This window comes from Ranitomeya variabilis, chromosome 3 (genome assembly GCF_051348905.1).
Source record: "Ranitomeya variabilis isolate aRanVar5 chromosome 3, aRanVar5.hap1, whole genome shotgun sequence".
NCBI classification, from domain to species: Eukaryota; Metazoa; Chordata; class Amphibia; order Anura; family Dendrobatidae; genus Ranitomeya; species Ranitomeya variabilis.
The window spans coordinates 502,209,446-502,224,516 of record NC_135234.1 but is presented as its reverse complement, the minus strand read 5'-3'; the positions used below and the strand labels follow the sequence as shown (position 1 = coordinate 502,224,516).

The window sequence follows — 15,071 nt, the reverse complement described above, 5'->3', positions numbered from 1 at the left end:
TGCCAAATTAATTGAAAATCTAGTCCACACATTGACAAGGTTCGAAAAAAAGATTATTTATTTGAAATACCGTATATACTCAAGTATAAGCCGACCCGAGTATAAGCCGGGACCCCAAATTTTGCCACAAAAAACTGGGAAAACTTAATGACTCGAGTATAAGCCTAGGGTGGAAAATGCAGCAGCTACCGGTAAATGTCAGAAATAAAAATAGGTACCAATAAAAGTAAAATTAATTGAGACATCAGTAGTTTAAGTGTTTTTGAATATCCATATTGAATCAGGAGCCCCATTTAATGCTCCATACAGTTCATGATGGGCCCCATAAGATGCTCCATATTAAAATATGCCCCATATAATGCTGCACAAAGGTTAATAATGGCCCCATAGGATGCTCCATAGACATTTCCATATCCAAGCCCTTTCCACTTCCTGCCGACTTCAACTCAAAAATATTTCACGAATCCGTACATTCCTCAACCAAGAATCTGCAAAAACCCTAGTCCATGCCCTCATCATCTCCCGCCTCGACTACTGTAACCTCCCCTCTAACACTCTCGCACCCCTCCAATCTATTCTAAACTCTGCTGCCCGACTAATCCACCTGTCCCCCCGCTATTCCCCGGCCTCTCCCCTCTGTCAATCCCTTCACTGGCTCCCCATTGCCCAGAGACTCCACTACAAAACCCTAACCATGACGTACAAAGCCATCCACAACCTGTCTCCTCCATACATCTGTGACCTCGTCTCCCGGTACTTACCGACACGCAACCTCCGATCCTCACAAGATCTCCTTCTCTACTCCCCTTTTATCTCCTCTTCCCACAATCGTATACAAGATTTCTCTCGCGTATCACCCCTACTCTGGAACCCTCTACCACAACACATCAGACTCTCGCCTACCATCGAAACCTTCAAAAAGAGCCTGAAGACCCACCTCTTCCGACAAGCCTACAACCTGCAGTAACCACTGATCAACCAAACCGCTGCATGACCAGCTCTATCCTCACCTACTGTATTCTCACCCATCCCTTGTAGATTGTGAGCCTTCGCGGGCAGGGTCCTCTCTCCTCCTGTACCAGTTATGACTTGTATTGTTTAAAATCATTGTACTTGTTTTTATTATGTATACCCCTCCTCCCGTGTAAAGCGCCATGGAATAAATGGCGCTATAACAATAAATAATAATAATTTGTCCCATGCAATGCTGATTATGGCCCCTAATATGCTCCATAGAGATATTTGCCCCCATATAATGCTGCACATGGCCCCATAAGATGCTCCAGAAATATTTGCTCCATATAACGCTGCACATGGCCCCATAAGATGCACCATAGAGATATTTGCCCCCATATGTTGTTGCTGCGATAAAAAAAAAAAAAAAAATATTCACATACTCACCTCTCGTCTCTCAGGCCCCCGGCACTTGCTATATTCACCTGTCCCACCGCCGAGCGACGCTGTGTCTTCGCCGTCCTCTGCACTGACTGTTCAGGCAGAGGGCGGCACGCACACTAAACACGTCATCGCGCCCTTTGACCTGGGCGTCATTGCAGGACACGGAAGACACAGCGGCGCCGACGGTGGAATGTGGGACAGGTGAATGTGCCCCCGTTATACTCACCCGCTCCTGGTTCTCCGGGCGCTGACAGCTTCCTCCTGTATTGAGCGGTCACATGGTACCGCTCATTACAGTAATGAATATGCGGCTCCACCCCTATGCGCTTGTGTGTGTGCGCATAGTGGAGATGGGATTTCATAAAATCCCTTCCACTATGCTGTAACATCTGGACACTGCGGCTGTACGCAGCATCCAATCCACAGCAAAAAAAAAAAAAAAACAACAAAACCTCAAGCAATATGCCCCGTGGAAACATACCCCAAGACAGACCAATCTGAATTCTTTGCACACAAAATGATCAATCACTGTGCGCACAGAATCTCATCATTGGCAGCAAATGCTCCGCTTACACAGGATGATGTGCTACCGAGAACAATCCAATCACCTGACAAATAAGTGTTTTGCTCTTTCTTCAGGAAACTGCAGGCATATTTACACAAGACGATAATCGGCACACAAGCCTTCTAATCAGGGCTGTGGAGTCAGGTGTCCATTTTGGTGGAGTTGGTATAAAATGGACCGACTCCTAAAATATATAGTAAATTGGGTACAATAGCACAGTGCAGGATGTGTTGTAAATGTTTTCATAAGAATTTGGGAAAGTTATAAAATGTTCTATGTCTGTTCTATTCCTGATCTCAGGATCTCGGCTTTTAGTTGAGATGAATCTGTGCTGCACTTTATGTACATGCTCAGTAGTGACCAGGGCTGTGGTGTCGGAGTCAGGGAAATTGAGGAATCGGAGATTAGGCTTACCAACTCCACAGCCCTGCTTCTAACGTATGATCATTCCAGATTGCCTCATTTAAATGTGCCTTTAAAGGGAACCTGTCACCCCCAAAATCGATGGTGAGGTAAGCTCACCATCATCAGGGGCTTATCTACAGCATTCTGTAATGCTGTAGATAAGCCACCGATGTTACCTAAAAGATGAGAAAAAGAGGTTAGATTATACTCACCCAGGGGCGGTCCCGCTGCGGTCCGGGTCTGATGGGTGTCTCAGGTCCGGTCCGGAGCCTCCCATCTTCATTCCATGACGTCCTCTTCTGGTCTTCACGCCGCAGCGCAGGCGTACTTTGTCTGCCCTGTTGTAGGCAAAGTACTGCAGTGCGCAGGCGCCGGGCCTCTTTGACCTATCCCGGCGCACTGCAGTACTTTGCTCTGCCCTCAACAGGGCAGACAAACCGGTTTTTACTTACCGGTAATAGGATTTTACAGAGTCCACGACAGCACCCTTACGAGAGAGGGGATCCGCCCACCATCTGGACAGGAACCTACAGGATTTAAAGGGGCGGTCCCCCTCACCACTCCAGTTTATGTTTCAGAGTATAAGGGACACCGCCCAGTTAGTACATAAACATATATACTTAAACATTACTAAATACCACCACCTCTAAAAGAGTGATTACTAATAGCACACTTTTCAAAGAGTGCAGGAAACCAGTGATTAACTATGGGGGGGAATGTGCGGGTGCTGTCGTGGACTCTGTAAAATCCTATTACCGGTAAGTAAAAACCGGTTTTCCTATCGCCACGACAGCACCCTTACAAGAGACTTTCAAAGACTAATCACCTGGGAGGGACTACAGCACTAAGTACTGAACGGCCAAAGTCTAAATTGGCCTTACATGATAGATCAAGACGGTAATGATTATAAAAGGTGGAAGGAGATGACCACGTTGCCGCCTTACATATCACGTCTATGGAGACGTCCGTTTTCTCCGCCCAGGATGAGGCCATGGCTCGAGTGGAGTGGGCCTTGATGCCTTCTGGTGGAGTCTGACCCTTGGCAGTATAGGCAAGACATATTGCATCTCTGATCCATCTGGCAATAGAACCTTTAGTAACACTCGCCCCCTTCCTTGGGTTCTGAAAGGAGACAAACAGAGCCCTACTCTGCCTCCAGGGTTCTGTTTTGTGTAGGTACTCTAATACAGTTCTTCTAACGTCTAGCATATGACATTTTTGTTCTTCTGCTGAAACTGGGTTATCACAAAAAGAAGGTAAATATATTCCCTGACTCCTATGGAATTTAGAGGCTACCTTCGGTAGGTATGCTGGGTCAGGCTTCAAGACTAGCCTATCCTGAAAGATCATTAGATAAGGAGGGTCTACTGACAACGCTTGCATATCACTCACTCTTCTAGCAGAAGTTAAGGCTACTAGCAGGGCCGTCTTTAAAGTTAAATTTTTAATGGAGACAGAATCTAACGGCTCAAAGGGGGGTTCTGTTAAAGCGTCTAAAACCAGATTTAGATCCCATGGCGGTAATCTAACAATATGAACGGGGTTACTCCGATCCATAGCTTTCATAAATCTAGATACCCATCTATTTCCTGCTACATTACTGTTATACAATGCCCCCAGAGCAGATACCTGGACCCTAAGGGTATTTACCGCCAAACCCAACTCACGGCCTTTCTGTAGAAACTCCAGAATAGCCGGAACTGGAATTTTATCCGTAAAGGGCTGTTGGTGAAAGGCAAGAAATTTTTTCCAGACCTTACAGTAAATTTTAGTAGTAATTTCCTTTCGGCTACTTAAAAGGGTGGATATTAAAGCATCAGAAAATCCCCTCCTTTTCAATAATTCCCTCTCAAATTCCACGCCGTGAGATGCAGAGATTCCACATTGGGATAACGGAATGGACCCTGAGAAAGAAGATCTGGAATTACGGGCAATACCCAGGGGTCGGTCACTGACATTGCCCTGAGTAAGGAGAACCATGCCCTTCTGGGCCAGAAGGGGGCAATCAGGATTACCCTCGGCCTCTCCTTCCTGATCTTCCTGAGAACTAGCGGAATCAGACATAGTGGGGGAAATGCATAGGCTAGAGGGAACCCCCCCAATGAATCTGAAGGGAGTCCACTACGGAAGGGTTGTCTGCTACCCGAAGGGATGCAAACTTCCTGGTCTGTCTGTTTTCCCTCGTAGCAAACAGATCTATGACTGGTGATCCCCACAGACCCACTATCTGTTTGAAAACTAGCCGATTTAGAACCCACTCTCCCTGACGTAGAGAATGACGGCTGAGGTAGTCTGCCTGTATGTTGTGTTCTCCTTGTATGTGAACCCCTGAAAGAGAGCGAAAATGAGTCTTGGCCATATTGAATATGTCTGTGGTGGTGATCATCAGAGACTTCGACCTCGTCCCTCCCTGATGGTTGAGGTATGCTACTACTGTCGTGTTGTCCGACTGGACTCTTACATGCGAGTCCTGAAGCAACGGTAGCCATCTGAGCAGGGTATTTCTTACTGCCGTGAGCTCCTTCCAATTGGAGGACTCTTGGGCTTCTAAGGGAGACCATTGCCCTTGAGTCCAAACATCTCCTATGTGAGCTCCCCATCCTATTGGACTGGCATCGGTCGTGATCGTGTTGTCTGGTACTATTTCCCAACAAACTCCGTTTGACAAATGTTCTATACTTAGCCACCATTTTAGACTGTTTAGAGTGGTGGTAGATAGCCTGAGATTTCCGCTTAACCGACCTTGAAGGCTCTTCTCTGTATCCAGGACCTGGGCTTGTAGTACCCGAGTGTGGAATTGAGCCCACAGAACAGCCGGTATACACGCTGTTAATGATCCCAACAGGGACATTGCATCTCTCAAGGTCAGATTTGGTCTTTTTATCACCGTGCTGACTTTGTGTATAACCTTCTGCTTCTTTTCTTCTGGAAGAAAACACAGCTGATTCTCTGAATTTAGCAGAATACCCAAGAAGGTCTGAGTAGTCGATGGCCTTAGTTTTGACTTCTCTAGGTTGACCAACCAACCTAGGTCCTGTAGAGAAGATATTATACAGTTTAGGCGATCTTCACACTGGACAAATGAATTACCCACTACCAGGAAGTCATCCAAGTAGGGTATAACTAAAGTATCTTGCTCTCTGACATAGGCCATTACTTCCACAATGACCTTAGTAAACACCCTTGGTGCCATAGATAATCCAAATGGCATTGCCGTAAACTGAAAGTGCCTGACCTGATCGTTTAGGCGCACCGCCATTCTGAGGAACCGTTGGTGATCTTTGTGAATGGGCAGATGGTAGTATGCATCTTTTAAATCCAGGACTGTCATATAACACCTGGGAAAAAGAAGTTTAGTTGCCGATTTAATTGATTCCATTTTAAAGGCATGGTATTGTAAAAATTTGTTCAGTTTTCGTAAATTTATGATGGTTCGAAAGGAACCATCAGGTTTGGGGATTAAGAATAAGGGGGAATAGAACCCCTCTCCCTCCTGATCTTTTGGAACCTCTACAATAACTTCTTTTTGTCTCAACATTTGAATCTCTTTTTCCAGGGCCTTCTGTTGGTTTAAGGAACCAGGGGCAGTCAATACAAAATAATCTGAAGGTCTTACCCGGAACTCTAGTTTTAATCCGGACCTAACTATACCCAGGATCCAATTACTGGAAGTTACTTTGACCCATTGAGTATAAAAATGCCTTAATCTGCCCCCTACTGGAAGGTCCGATCTATCGGTAATTTCGCCTACGTCTTGAAGAAGATGATGAGGTGTTGAAGTCTGAATTCCTCTTCTTCGGCTCCGCCGGCTCCCAATTTCGGGCTGAGTAAGGTCTCCGGTATGGGAAACGTCTCTTGAAGGTACTCCTAAAGGTAGGATTGAACACTTTAGGAAAACCATTTTTCCTATCTTCATTTTGCTTCCAGGTTTTAAGCCATAAGGCTCACCGGGCAGCGTTTGAGAGTCCTGCTTATCTGGCTGCAAGTTTTAGGGAGTCTACCGAGGCGTCCGCCAAATATGTCACACCTTCCCGAATCTGGGATAGTGAATCCAGTAACTTGTCACGAGGCACCTTAGTTTTTAGCTGCTCCTCCAGCTGGGCTACCCAGACCATAACTGATCTGGCCGTGCAAGTGCCGGCAATTGCCGGTTTGAAAGCCCCCGACGATGCTTCCCAAACCTTTTTAAAGGAACATGTCTGCTTTTCTGTCCGCAGGGTCTTTTAGAAGGCCTACATCCTCTAGCGGTAAGGCGGTTGATTTAGATGTGGAAGCCACAGCCGCATCCACTTTAGGAATTTTAACCCATTCCGCCAGGATTTTATCATCAAAGGGGTACCTTCTCTTCGCTGATGATGGCAGGAAACCCTTATCCTGCTTATCCCATTCTCGCTTAACAAGTTCTTTCACCGTGTCCACTACCGGAAATGATTTACGGCTCCTTTGGCACAACCCTGCAAACATTAGATCTTGGGTTGACCTTGGCTCCTTGTTCTCTACAACCCCCATGGTGGTACGAACCGCTTTAACTAGTGCGTCCATTCCATCCACTGAAAAACAAGGTCTCCCCTCTTCATCTGAAGAGGATGGTGATGAGGAACGTGAACATTCACGCTCTTGCATAGACGGGCTCGATCCTGGTGATACTTCCCTGGATCTTTCATGCCGACTGCTTTTAAGGGAACTACTAATTTCCTCCCTTATAACTGCTCTGAGGTCTGATGCACGAAGGGGAGCCTCCTCTTCCAAGGTCTGACAAATACAAGTTTGGCAGAGCCTTTTCTGATAACTATCAGGCAGGGGAACCGCACATAACGCACATTGCTTGTGCTTGGATTTAGCCGATTTCTTGGCCTAAAACAAAGCACAAGGACAGACAGGCTATATCAGCTACTTGGTTTTTTTGTAAACACTCACCAAGGCTGAACTGCATAGTACCGGTCTCTGAGGAGGGGAATCCATACGTGACGTTGAGGCACCTGCCTGCTCCTGCCCCCGTACCACGCTGCTGCTGCTCCTGGAGCGGCTGCTGTCCTTCTTACGCTGGTCAGGCACCTCCACCTGAAGGTGCTCTGTATCCGCAACCGAAGACATAACTGCCGCATATTCTTCTGCAGACACCGCTGCTTAATACAGGCAGCCGCGCCTCCTCCCCCAGCATACCCCGGAAGTCTTACCATCCACTTCCGGGTCCTCTTGTATGAAGGACGCTGAGCCGACGCTGAGCCGGCGCTGCGCGCTCACGCGACCCAGGGCGGCCTGCCCGACCCCTGGGAATGCGTACCACACGACCAGACGAGGAGGGGTCTGAAAAAAAGAACACCCCCGACGCTGCTTCCAGAGTCCCCGATTCTGCCGTTCTCAAAGAAACCGCGCAGAGGCATGGTGGACCCGGGTAAGAGAATCCTGCAGGCTCCCGCCATCCGGACAGGAACCCAAACTGGAGTGGTGAGGGGGACCACCCCTTTAAATCCTGTAGGTTCCTGTCCAGATGGTGGGCGGATCCCCTCTCTCGTAAGGGTGCTGTCGTGGCGATAGGAAAAGTACGTCTGAACCGCAGCGTGAAGACCAGAAGAGGACGTCATGGAATGAAGATGGGAGGCCCCGGACCGGACACCCATCGGACCCGGACCGCAGTGGGACCGCCCCTTCGTGAGTATAATCTAACCTCTTTTTCTAATCTTTTAGGTAACATCGGGGGCTTATCTACAGCATTACAGAATGCTGTAGATAAGCCCCTGATGACGGTGAGCTTACCTCACCATAGATTTTGGGGGTGACAGGTTCCCTTTAATTACCAACCATTGATACAGACAGTGCAGCCAAATAGAAAATGACCACCCTGCCGTGGATCTTATCTGCAGATTGCTATATACTGTAAATGGTACACGTATCAGATACTTACAAGTTTTTAAGGCACTGAGTCCAAGGAACTAGCTTCACAATACGATGACCCTGAGACCAAGCAAAATAGGAGCCATCTGGAGCGAAAGCCACAGTCCAATTTTCACGGCCATACTTCTGCTCAAATGGAGAAGTCGGTGATATCAGCTCCCCAATGCTCCGTGATCTTGCTACAATGTAAAGAAATAGAAAACAAATATTTACAAACAGTGCAATGTTTTTATACCTAAAGGTGCTTTCACATTGTATTGTTTCCCAAGCGCGGTGGTCCCGTCAGGGTGTGCATCCGAACCCTGCACAAAACAGGATTCAGGTGTATGCACCGACAGAGCCATTGACCATAGTGGTGCCAGAATCAAAGTGTGAATTATCTTTTTTTTTTTTTTTTTTTTTTGGGGGGGGGGGTACATGTCTACTAGAGGCAGACACACAGGTGTAATAAACGGCATCTAGGCATCCACCTCCAATAGGTGCATACACCAGAAAATGATGCACGGCAGAATGGATTTGGACTGACAGCACACATGCCCGAATCCTCTTTTGCAGGGTATTCAGACAAGCCCCAACTGGACCAACGGATGTACGCAAGAACGCAATGTGAAAGCAAGTTACACACTAGCTATACTGGTTCAGGATTATAGAAGATCAAGTATTATATTAGTTTATAATGAACTTAACACTTATTACATCTACATATAGAAAAGTATAATAAAAACTGAAGGGATGGCGCCTATAGCAGCTCATATGGTAGACAGGACAGCACTTCTCCGGAGGGGAGGGTGGTGCTCTGTGTGCGTGCCACAGTGTGTGTGTGTGTGTGTCATATGGGGGATGGTGGAAACGAGGGAGGGGAGGGGGAAGGGAAGAAATGAAGTGGTTTGGTTGGATGAGTGTCAAGCAGCAGAAATAGGTGAAGTAAATTCCACATGAGTAGTGGGGGGGGGGAGGGGGGAAACAGACGTGGGAAGCACAACATGAATAATGGAAGCAGCTGGGACTACACCTAAAAGACATGTGACATCCACTTCATGAGATTGTCCCATTGGGGGAAAGGATGTGATCAACCGTCACACGCTGTGCCCAAAATTAAAGCTACAACATTCAGAGTGTAAATATTTACAGTGTTCTCACATGTACTATATATGGAGACTGAAAATATGACTACATACAGTATACAGAGATCTACATATACAGACTGTACACCTGACATGTATATCTATCACACATGTACTATATATACTGAATCTCTGACTACATATACAGTACATAGACCTACATATACAGACTGTACACCTGACATGTATAGCTATCACACATGTACTATATATAGACTGAATCTCTGACTACATATACAGTACATAGACCTACATATACAGACTGTACACCTGACATGTATAGCTATCACACATGTACTATATATAGACTGAATCTCTGACTCCATACACAGACGATATATATATCCCCCACTGTAACAGTACAGGCAGTGCCCCGCATGATGGAGGAGCTCACCGCTCACACAATACGATGCCACCACGCATGAGGCGGCCCCGCTCCCTCCCGGGCTACAGCCCATATTAGCCCAGGAGATGCCGCACGGAGCAGCCGTCACGCACGGTACAGGCGCTCGTCCGCTCCTTCCATAGTCCCGCATGACTGGTGCACGTCCGCCGCGGACTCACCTATTTCATCTTCGTTTACAAAGTCGGGAAAGCTTGCCATCTAAATAGAACCCAGACGTCTAGGGAAGACCGTGTGTCAGTAAAGCAGGCTGTGGCTGTTGTGTGACACCGCACTCCCCCGCACGGATACGCTGCAAACCTCCGCACTCCAACACCTCAAAATGGCTCACACACAGTCACACACAGTCCGAAAACCGAGCGTAGGCGGAGCCGTGACGTCACAACTATGAGCGCAGCCAAAGATGCGCTCGAGGCGTTGGCTGCTCTCCGGGGAGGAGCGTGACAGAGGCGGTCACGTGACGTATGAATTGGCCTCTGGAGGGGGCGGGGCTGGTCTCGGCACTCGGCAGTCAGTTGGCGGCGCCGGAGTAGAAGCAGAACGACGTCACTCTGTTTGACTTTGTTGCTACCAGTGCGCATGTACACACTGCGGGGAGCCAGCCGTGCGGCCAGGGACTGGGGCCAATGTGTGGTGTCCAGGAGTGTCCACGGAAGAATTGCTGCGTATGAGTGTGTGCACATGTGTAGACAATATTCACACGTGGTGTACAGCATGCTTTATGCTGTTACAGGGAACCTGTAACCAGTGGTGTAACTGGAAAGTTATGGGCCCCAATGCAAAATTTCAAATGCCCCCCCCCCCAACCATGCAAAAATATTTTCCACCCAAATTCAGATTTTCCCTATTTATTTCGCACACTATAGCTTTATTGCTAAGTTGTATAGTGTGATCTCAGTGGCATAACTATCCGGTGCACCATCCTGGTATATATCTGTCCCCCGTACTGCCATTGTTATGTAATTTATAAAAGAAAATAAACCATTATACTCATCAGGGGCTTACATAGAAGTCATGGGGATCCATATAAGAATTATAATGCACCCCCATAGTACTCCTTATAACATAATGCACCCCCACAGTCCTCTATATAATGTACTGCACAGTTCATAGTCATCCATATAGTATAATACACTCCATAGTCCTCCATATAGTACAATAGTATAATACACTCTTCATCATCCTCCATATAGTATTATACACTCCTCAGTCCTCCATATAATATAATACACTCCTCATAGTCCTCCATATATTAAAATACACTCCTCATAGTGCTACATATAGTGTAATACACTGCTCAGTCCTCCATATAGTATAATACACTCCTCATAGTCCTCCATATGTTAAAATACACTCCTCATAGTGCTACATATAGTGTAATACACTGCTCAGTCCTCCATATAGTATAATACACTCCTCAGTCCTCCATATAGTATTATACACTCCTCATAGTCCTCCATATATTAAAATACACTGCTCAGTCCTCTGTATAGTATAATACACTCATAGTGCTCCATATAGTATAATGCACTGTCATCGTCATCCATGTCGTACAATTCACTTCTCATAGTATAATGCACCCCATAGTTCTTCATATAGTATAATGTATTCCCCATAGTCTCGATACAGTATAATGCAGCCCACATATAGTATAATGCAGCCACCCCACAAAAGTATAATGCAGCCCCACCATACAATATAATGTAACCCCCATAGAATATAATTCAGCCCCCCTCATAGTATAATGTAGCCCCTCCATACAGGTGCAGTGAGAAAGACACGGGCAAATGGTGACTATGGGGCAGGGGAGGACACAAGGGGGCTAGGGGAGACAGGCACAATGGTGACACGGGGGCTAGGGAGCAAGGAAGACAGGCACAAGGGGACACATGCGGGCTAGGAGGCAGGGGACTAGTGGGCAAGGGAGACTGACACAAGGGAGACTGACACAAGGGGACACAGGGGGACCAGTGGGCTAGGGAGACTGACAAGGGGACACACGGGGACTAGTGGGCGATGGAGATTGACACAAGGGGACTAGTGGGCAAGGGAGATTGACACAAGGGGACTAGTGGGCAAGGGAGACTGACACAAGGGGACAAGGGACACTGACACAAGGGAACACGGACTAGTGGGCAAGGGAGACTGACACAAGGGGACACACGGGGACTAGTGTGCAAGTGAGACTGACACAAGGGGACTAGTGGGCAAGGGAGACTGACACAAGGGATCTAGCGGGCAAGGAAACAGGCACAAGGGGACACACAGGGACCAGTGGGCAAGGGAGACTGACACAACGGGACACACAGGGACAAGGGACACAAGCACAAGGGGACAAGGGCGACAGGCACAAGGGGACACATGGGGAGTAGGAGGAAGTGGAGAAGGGCACAAGGGGGCAAGGGAGACAGGCACAAGAGGAAATAAGGGGACTCCTAGGGCAGAGTAGATAGGGACACACGGGGAGACAGAGCTGCAAGGAGACGGGAAAACGGGGGGAGCCTTGGGAGCAAGGAAGAAGGGGCACATGGATTATGAGGACAGGGTAGATGGGGAACTGTTATGACCCCAGTGGACAGGGTCTCAGAGGTACGTGTAAGTCTGCGAGATACAAAAATCCAGCTCATAGGGCAGTGGTAACTGGGTTGACCAAATATCTACTCCTAACACCAACACTAGAAGTAGCCGGGGATCATGCCTACGGTGATCGCTAGATGACTCGCGCCAGCCGGAGAATCTAACTACCCCTAGGAGAAGAAAACAAAGACCTCTCTTGCCTCCAGAGAAAGGGACCCCAAAGCAAGATACAAGCCCCCCACAAATAATAACGGTGAGGTAAGAGGAAATGACAAACACAGAAATGAACCAGGTTCAGCAAAGAGAGGCCAGCTTACTAATAGCAGAATAAAGCAAGATAACTTATTTGGTCAACAAAAACCCTATAAAAATCCACGCTGGAGATTCAAGAACCCCCGAACCGTCTAACAGTCCGGGGGGAGAACACCAGCCCCCTAGAGCTTCCAGCAAAGGTCAGGATACAGATTGGAACAAGCTGGACAAAAATACAAAACAAAACAAAAGCAAAAAGCAAGGAAGAGACTTAGCTTTAACAAGCAGGAACCAGGATCAGTACACAAGAGCACAACAGATTAGCTCTGATTTCAACGATGCCAGGCATTGAACTGAAGGTCCAGAGAGCTTATATAGCAACGCCCCTGAACTAACGGCCCAGGTGAGCATATAGGAGAAGACAGAAGCTCCAGTGTCAAATCACTAATGACCACTAGAGGGAGCAAAACGCAAATTCACAACAGTACCCCCCCCTTAGTGAGGGGTCACCGAACCCTCACCACGACCACCAGGGCGATCAAGATGAGCGGCGTGAAAGGCACGAACTAAATCGGCCGCATGAACATCAGAGGCGACCACCCAGGAATTATCTTCCTGACCATAGCCCTTCCACTTGACCAGGTACTGAAGCCTCCGCCTGGAGAGACGAGAATCCAAGATCTTCTCCACCACGTACTCCAACTCGCCCTCAACCAACACCGGAGCAGGAGCCTCAGCAGAAGGAACTACAGGCACAACGTACCGCCGCAACAAGGACCTATGAAACACGTTGTGGATAGCAAACGACACAGGAAGATCCAGACGAAAGGATACAGGATTAAGGATTTCCAATATCTTGTAAGGACCAATAAAACGAGGTTTAAATTTGGGAGAGGAAACCTTCATAGGAACAAAGCGGGAAGAAAGCCACACCAAATCCCCAACAAGTAGTCGGGGACCCACACCGCGGCGGCGGTTGGCAAAGCGCTGAGCCCTCTCCTGTGACAACTTCAAGTTGTCCACCACAAGATTCCAGATCCGCTGCAACCTATCCACCACAGAATCCACCCCAGGACAGTCAGAAGGTTCCACATGACCCGAAGAAAAACGAGGGTGGAAACCAGAGTTGCAGAAAAACGGCGAAACCAAAGTGGCGGAACTAGCCCGATTATTAAGGGCAAACTCAGCCAACGGCAAGAAGGTCACCCAATCGTCCTGATCAGCAGAGACAAAACACCTCAAATAAGCCTCCAAAGTCTGATTAGTTCGCTCCGTCTGTCCATTAGTCTGAGGATGGAAAGCAGACGAAAACGACAAATCAATGCCCATCCTACTACAAAAGGATCGCCAGAATCTGGAAACGAACTGGGATCCTCTGTCTGACACAATATTCTCAGGGATGCCGTGCAAACGAACCACGTTCTGGAAAAACACAGGAACCAGATCAGAAGAGGAAGGCAGCTTAGGCAAAGGAACCAAATGGACCATCTTGGAGAAGCGATCACATATCACCCAGATAACAGACATGCCTTGAGACACCGGAAGATCAGAAATGAAATCCATGGAGATATGTGTCCAAGGTCTCTTAGGGACAGGCAAGGGCAAGAGCAACCCGCTGGCACGAGAACAGCAAGGCTTAGTTCGAGCACAAGTCCCACAGGACTGTACAAATGACCGCACATCCCTTGACAAGGAAGGCCACCAAAAGGATCTGGCCACCAGATCTCTGGTGCCAAAAATTCCTGGGTGACCTGCCAACACCGAGGAATGAACCTCGGAAATGACTCTGCTGGTCCACTTATCAGGCACAAACAGTCGGTCAGGTGGACAAGAATCAGGCCTATCAGCCTGAAATCTCTGCAACACACGTCGCAGATCTGGAGAAATAGCTGACAAAATAACTCCATCCTTAAGAATACCAACAGGTTCAGCGACTCCAGGAGCATCAGGCACAAAGCTCCTGGAAAGAGCATCGGCCTTCACATTCTTTGAACCTGGTAAATACGAGACAACGAAGTCAAAACGGGAGAAAAACAATGACCAGCGGGCCTGTCTAGGATTCAGGCGTTTAGCAGACTCGAGATACATCAGATTTTTGTGATCAGTCAAGACCACCACACGATGCTTAGCACCCTCGAGCCAATGACACCACTCCTCAAATGCCCATTTCATGGCCAACAACTCCCGATTGCCCACATCATAATTTCGCTCAGCAGGCGAAAACTTCCTAGAGAAAAAGGCGCAAGGTCTCATAACAGAGCAACCCGGGCCTCTCTGCGACAAAACGGCCCCTGCTCCAATCTCTGAAGCATCCACCTCAACCTGAAAGGGAAGCGAGACATCAGGCTGGCACAAAACAGGCGCCGAAGTAAACCGACGTTTCAACTCCTGGAAAGCCTCCACGGCAGCAGGAGCCCAATTAGCCACATCGGAGCCCTTCTTGGTCATATCC

The 15,071-nt window shown here is 47.8% G+C and overlaps 1 protein-coding gene across 1 annotated transcript in view; it reads right to left on the bottom strand.

Annotated features, from left to right (window-relative positions):
- The window catches only part of WSB1 (WD repeat and SOCS box containing 1), a 40,276-nt gene extending 29,973 nt beyond the window's left edge, over positions 1–10,303 (bottom strand). Inside the window, exons 1-2 of the mRNA XM_077296850.1 lie at positions 9,952–10,303; positions 8,274–8,442 (exon numbers count right to left, since the gene is read on the bottom strand). Coding sequence (XP_077152965.1) covers positions 8,274–8,442; positions 9,952–9,991 — 209 coding nt within the window. The 5' untranslated portion in view covers positions 9,992–10,303. The remainder of the gene's footprint in view (positions 1–8,273; positions 8,443–9,951) is intronic.
- Between the last annotated feature and the right edge of the window lie 4,768 nt (positions 10,304–15,071).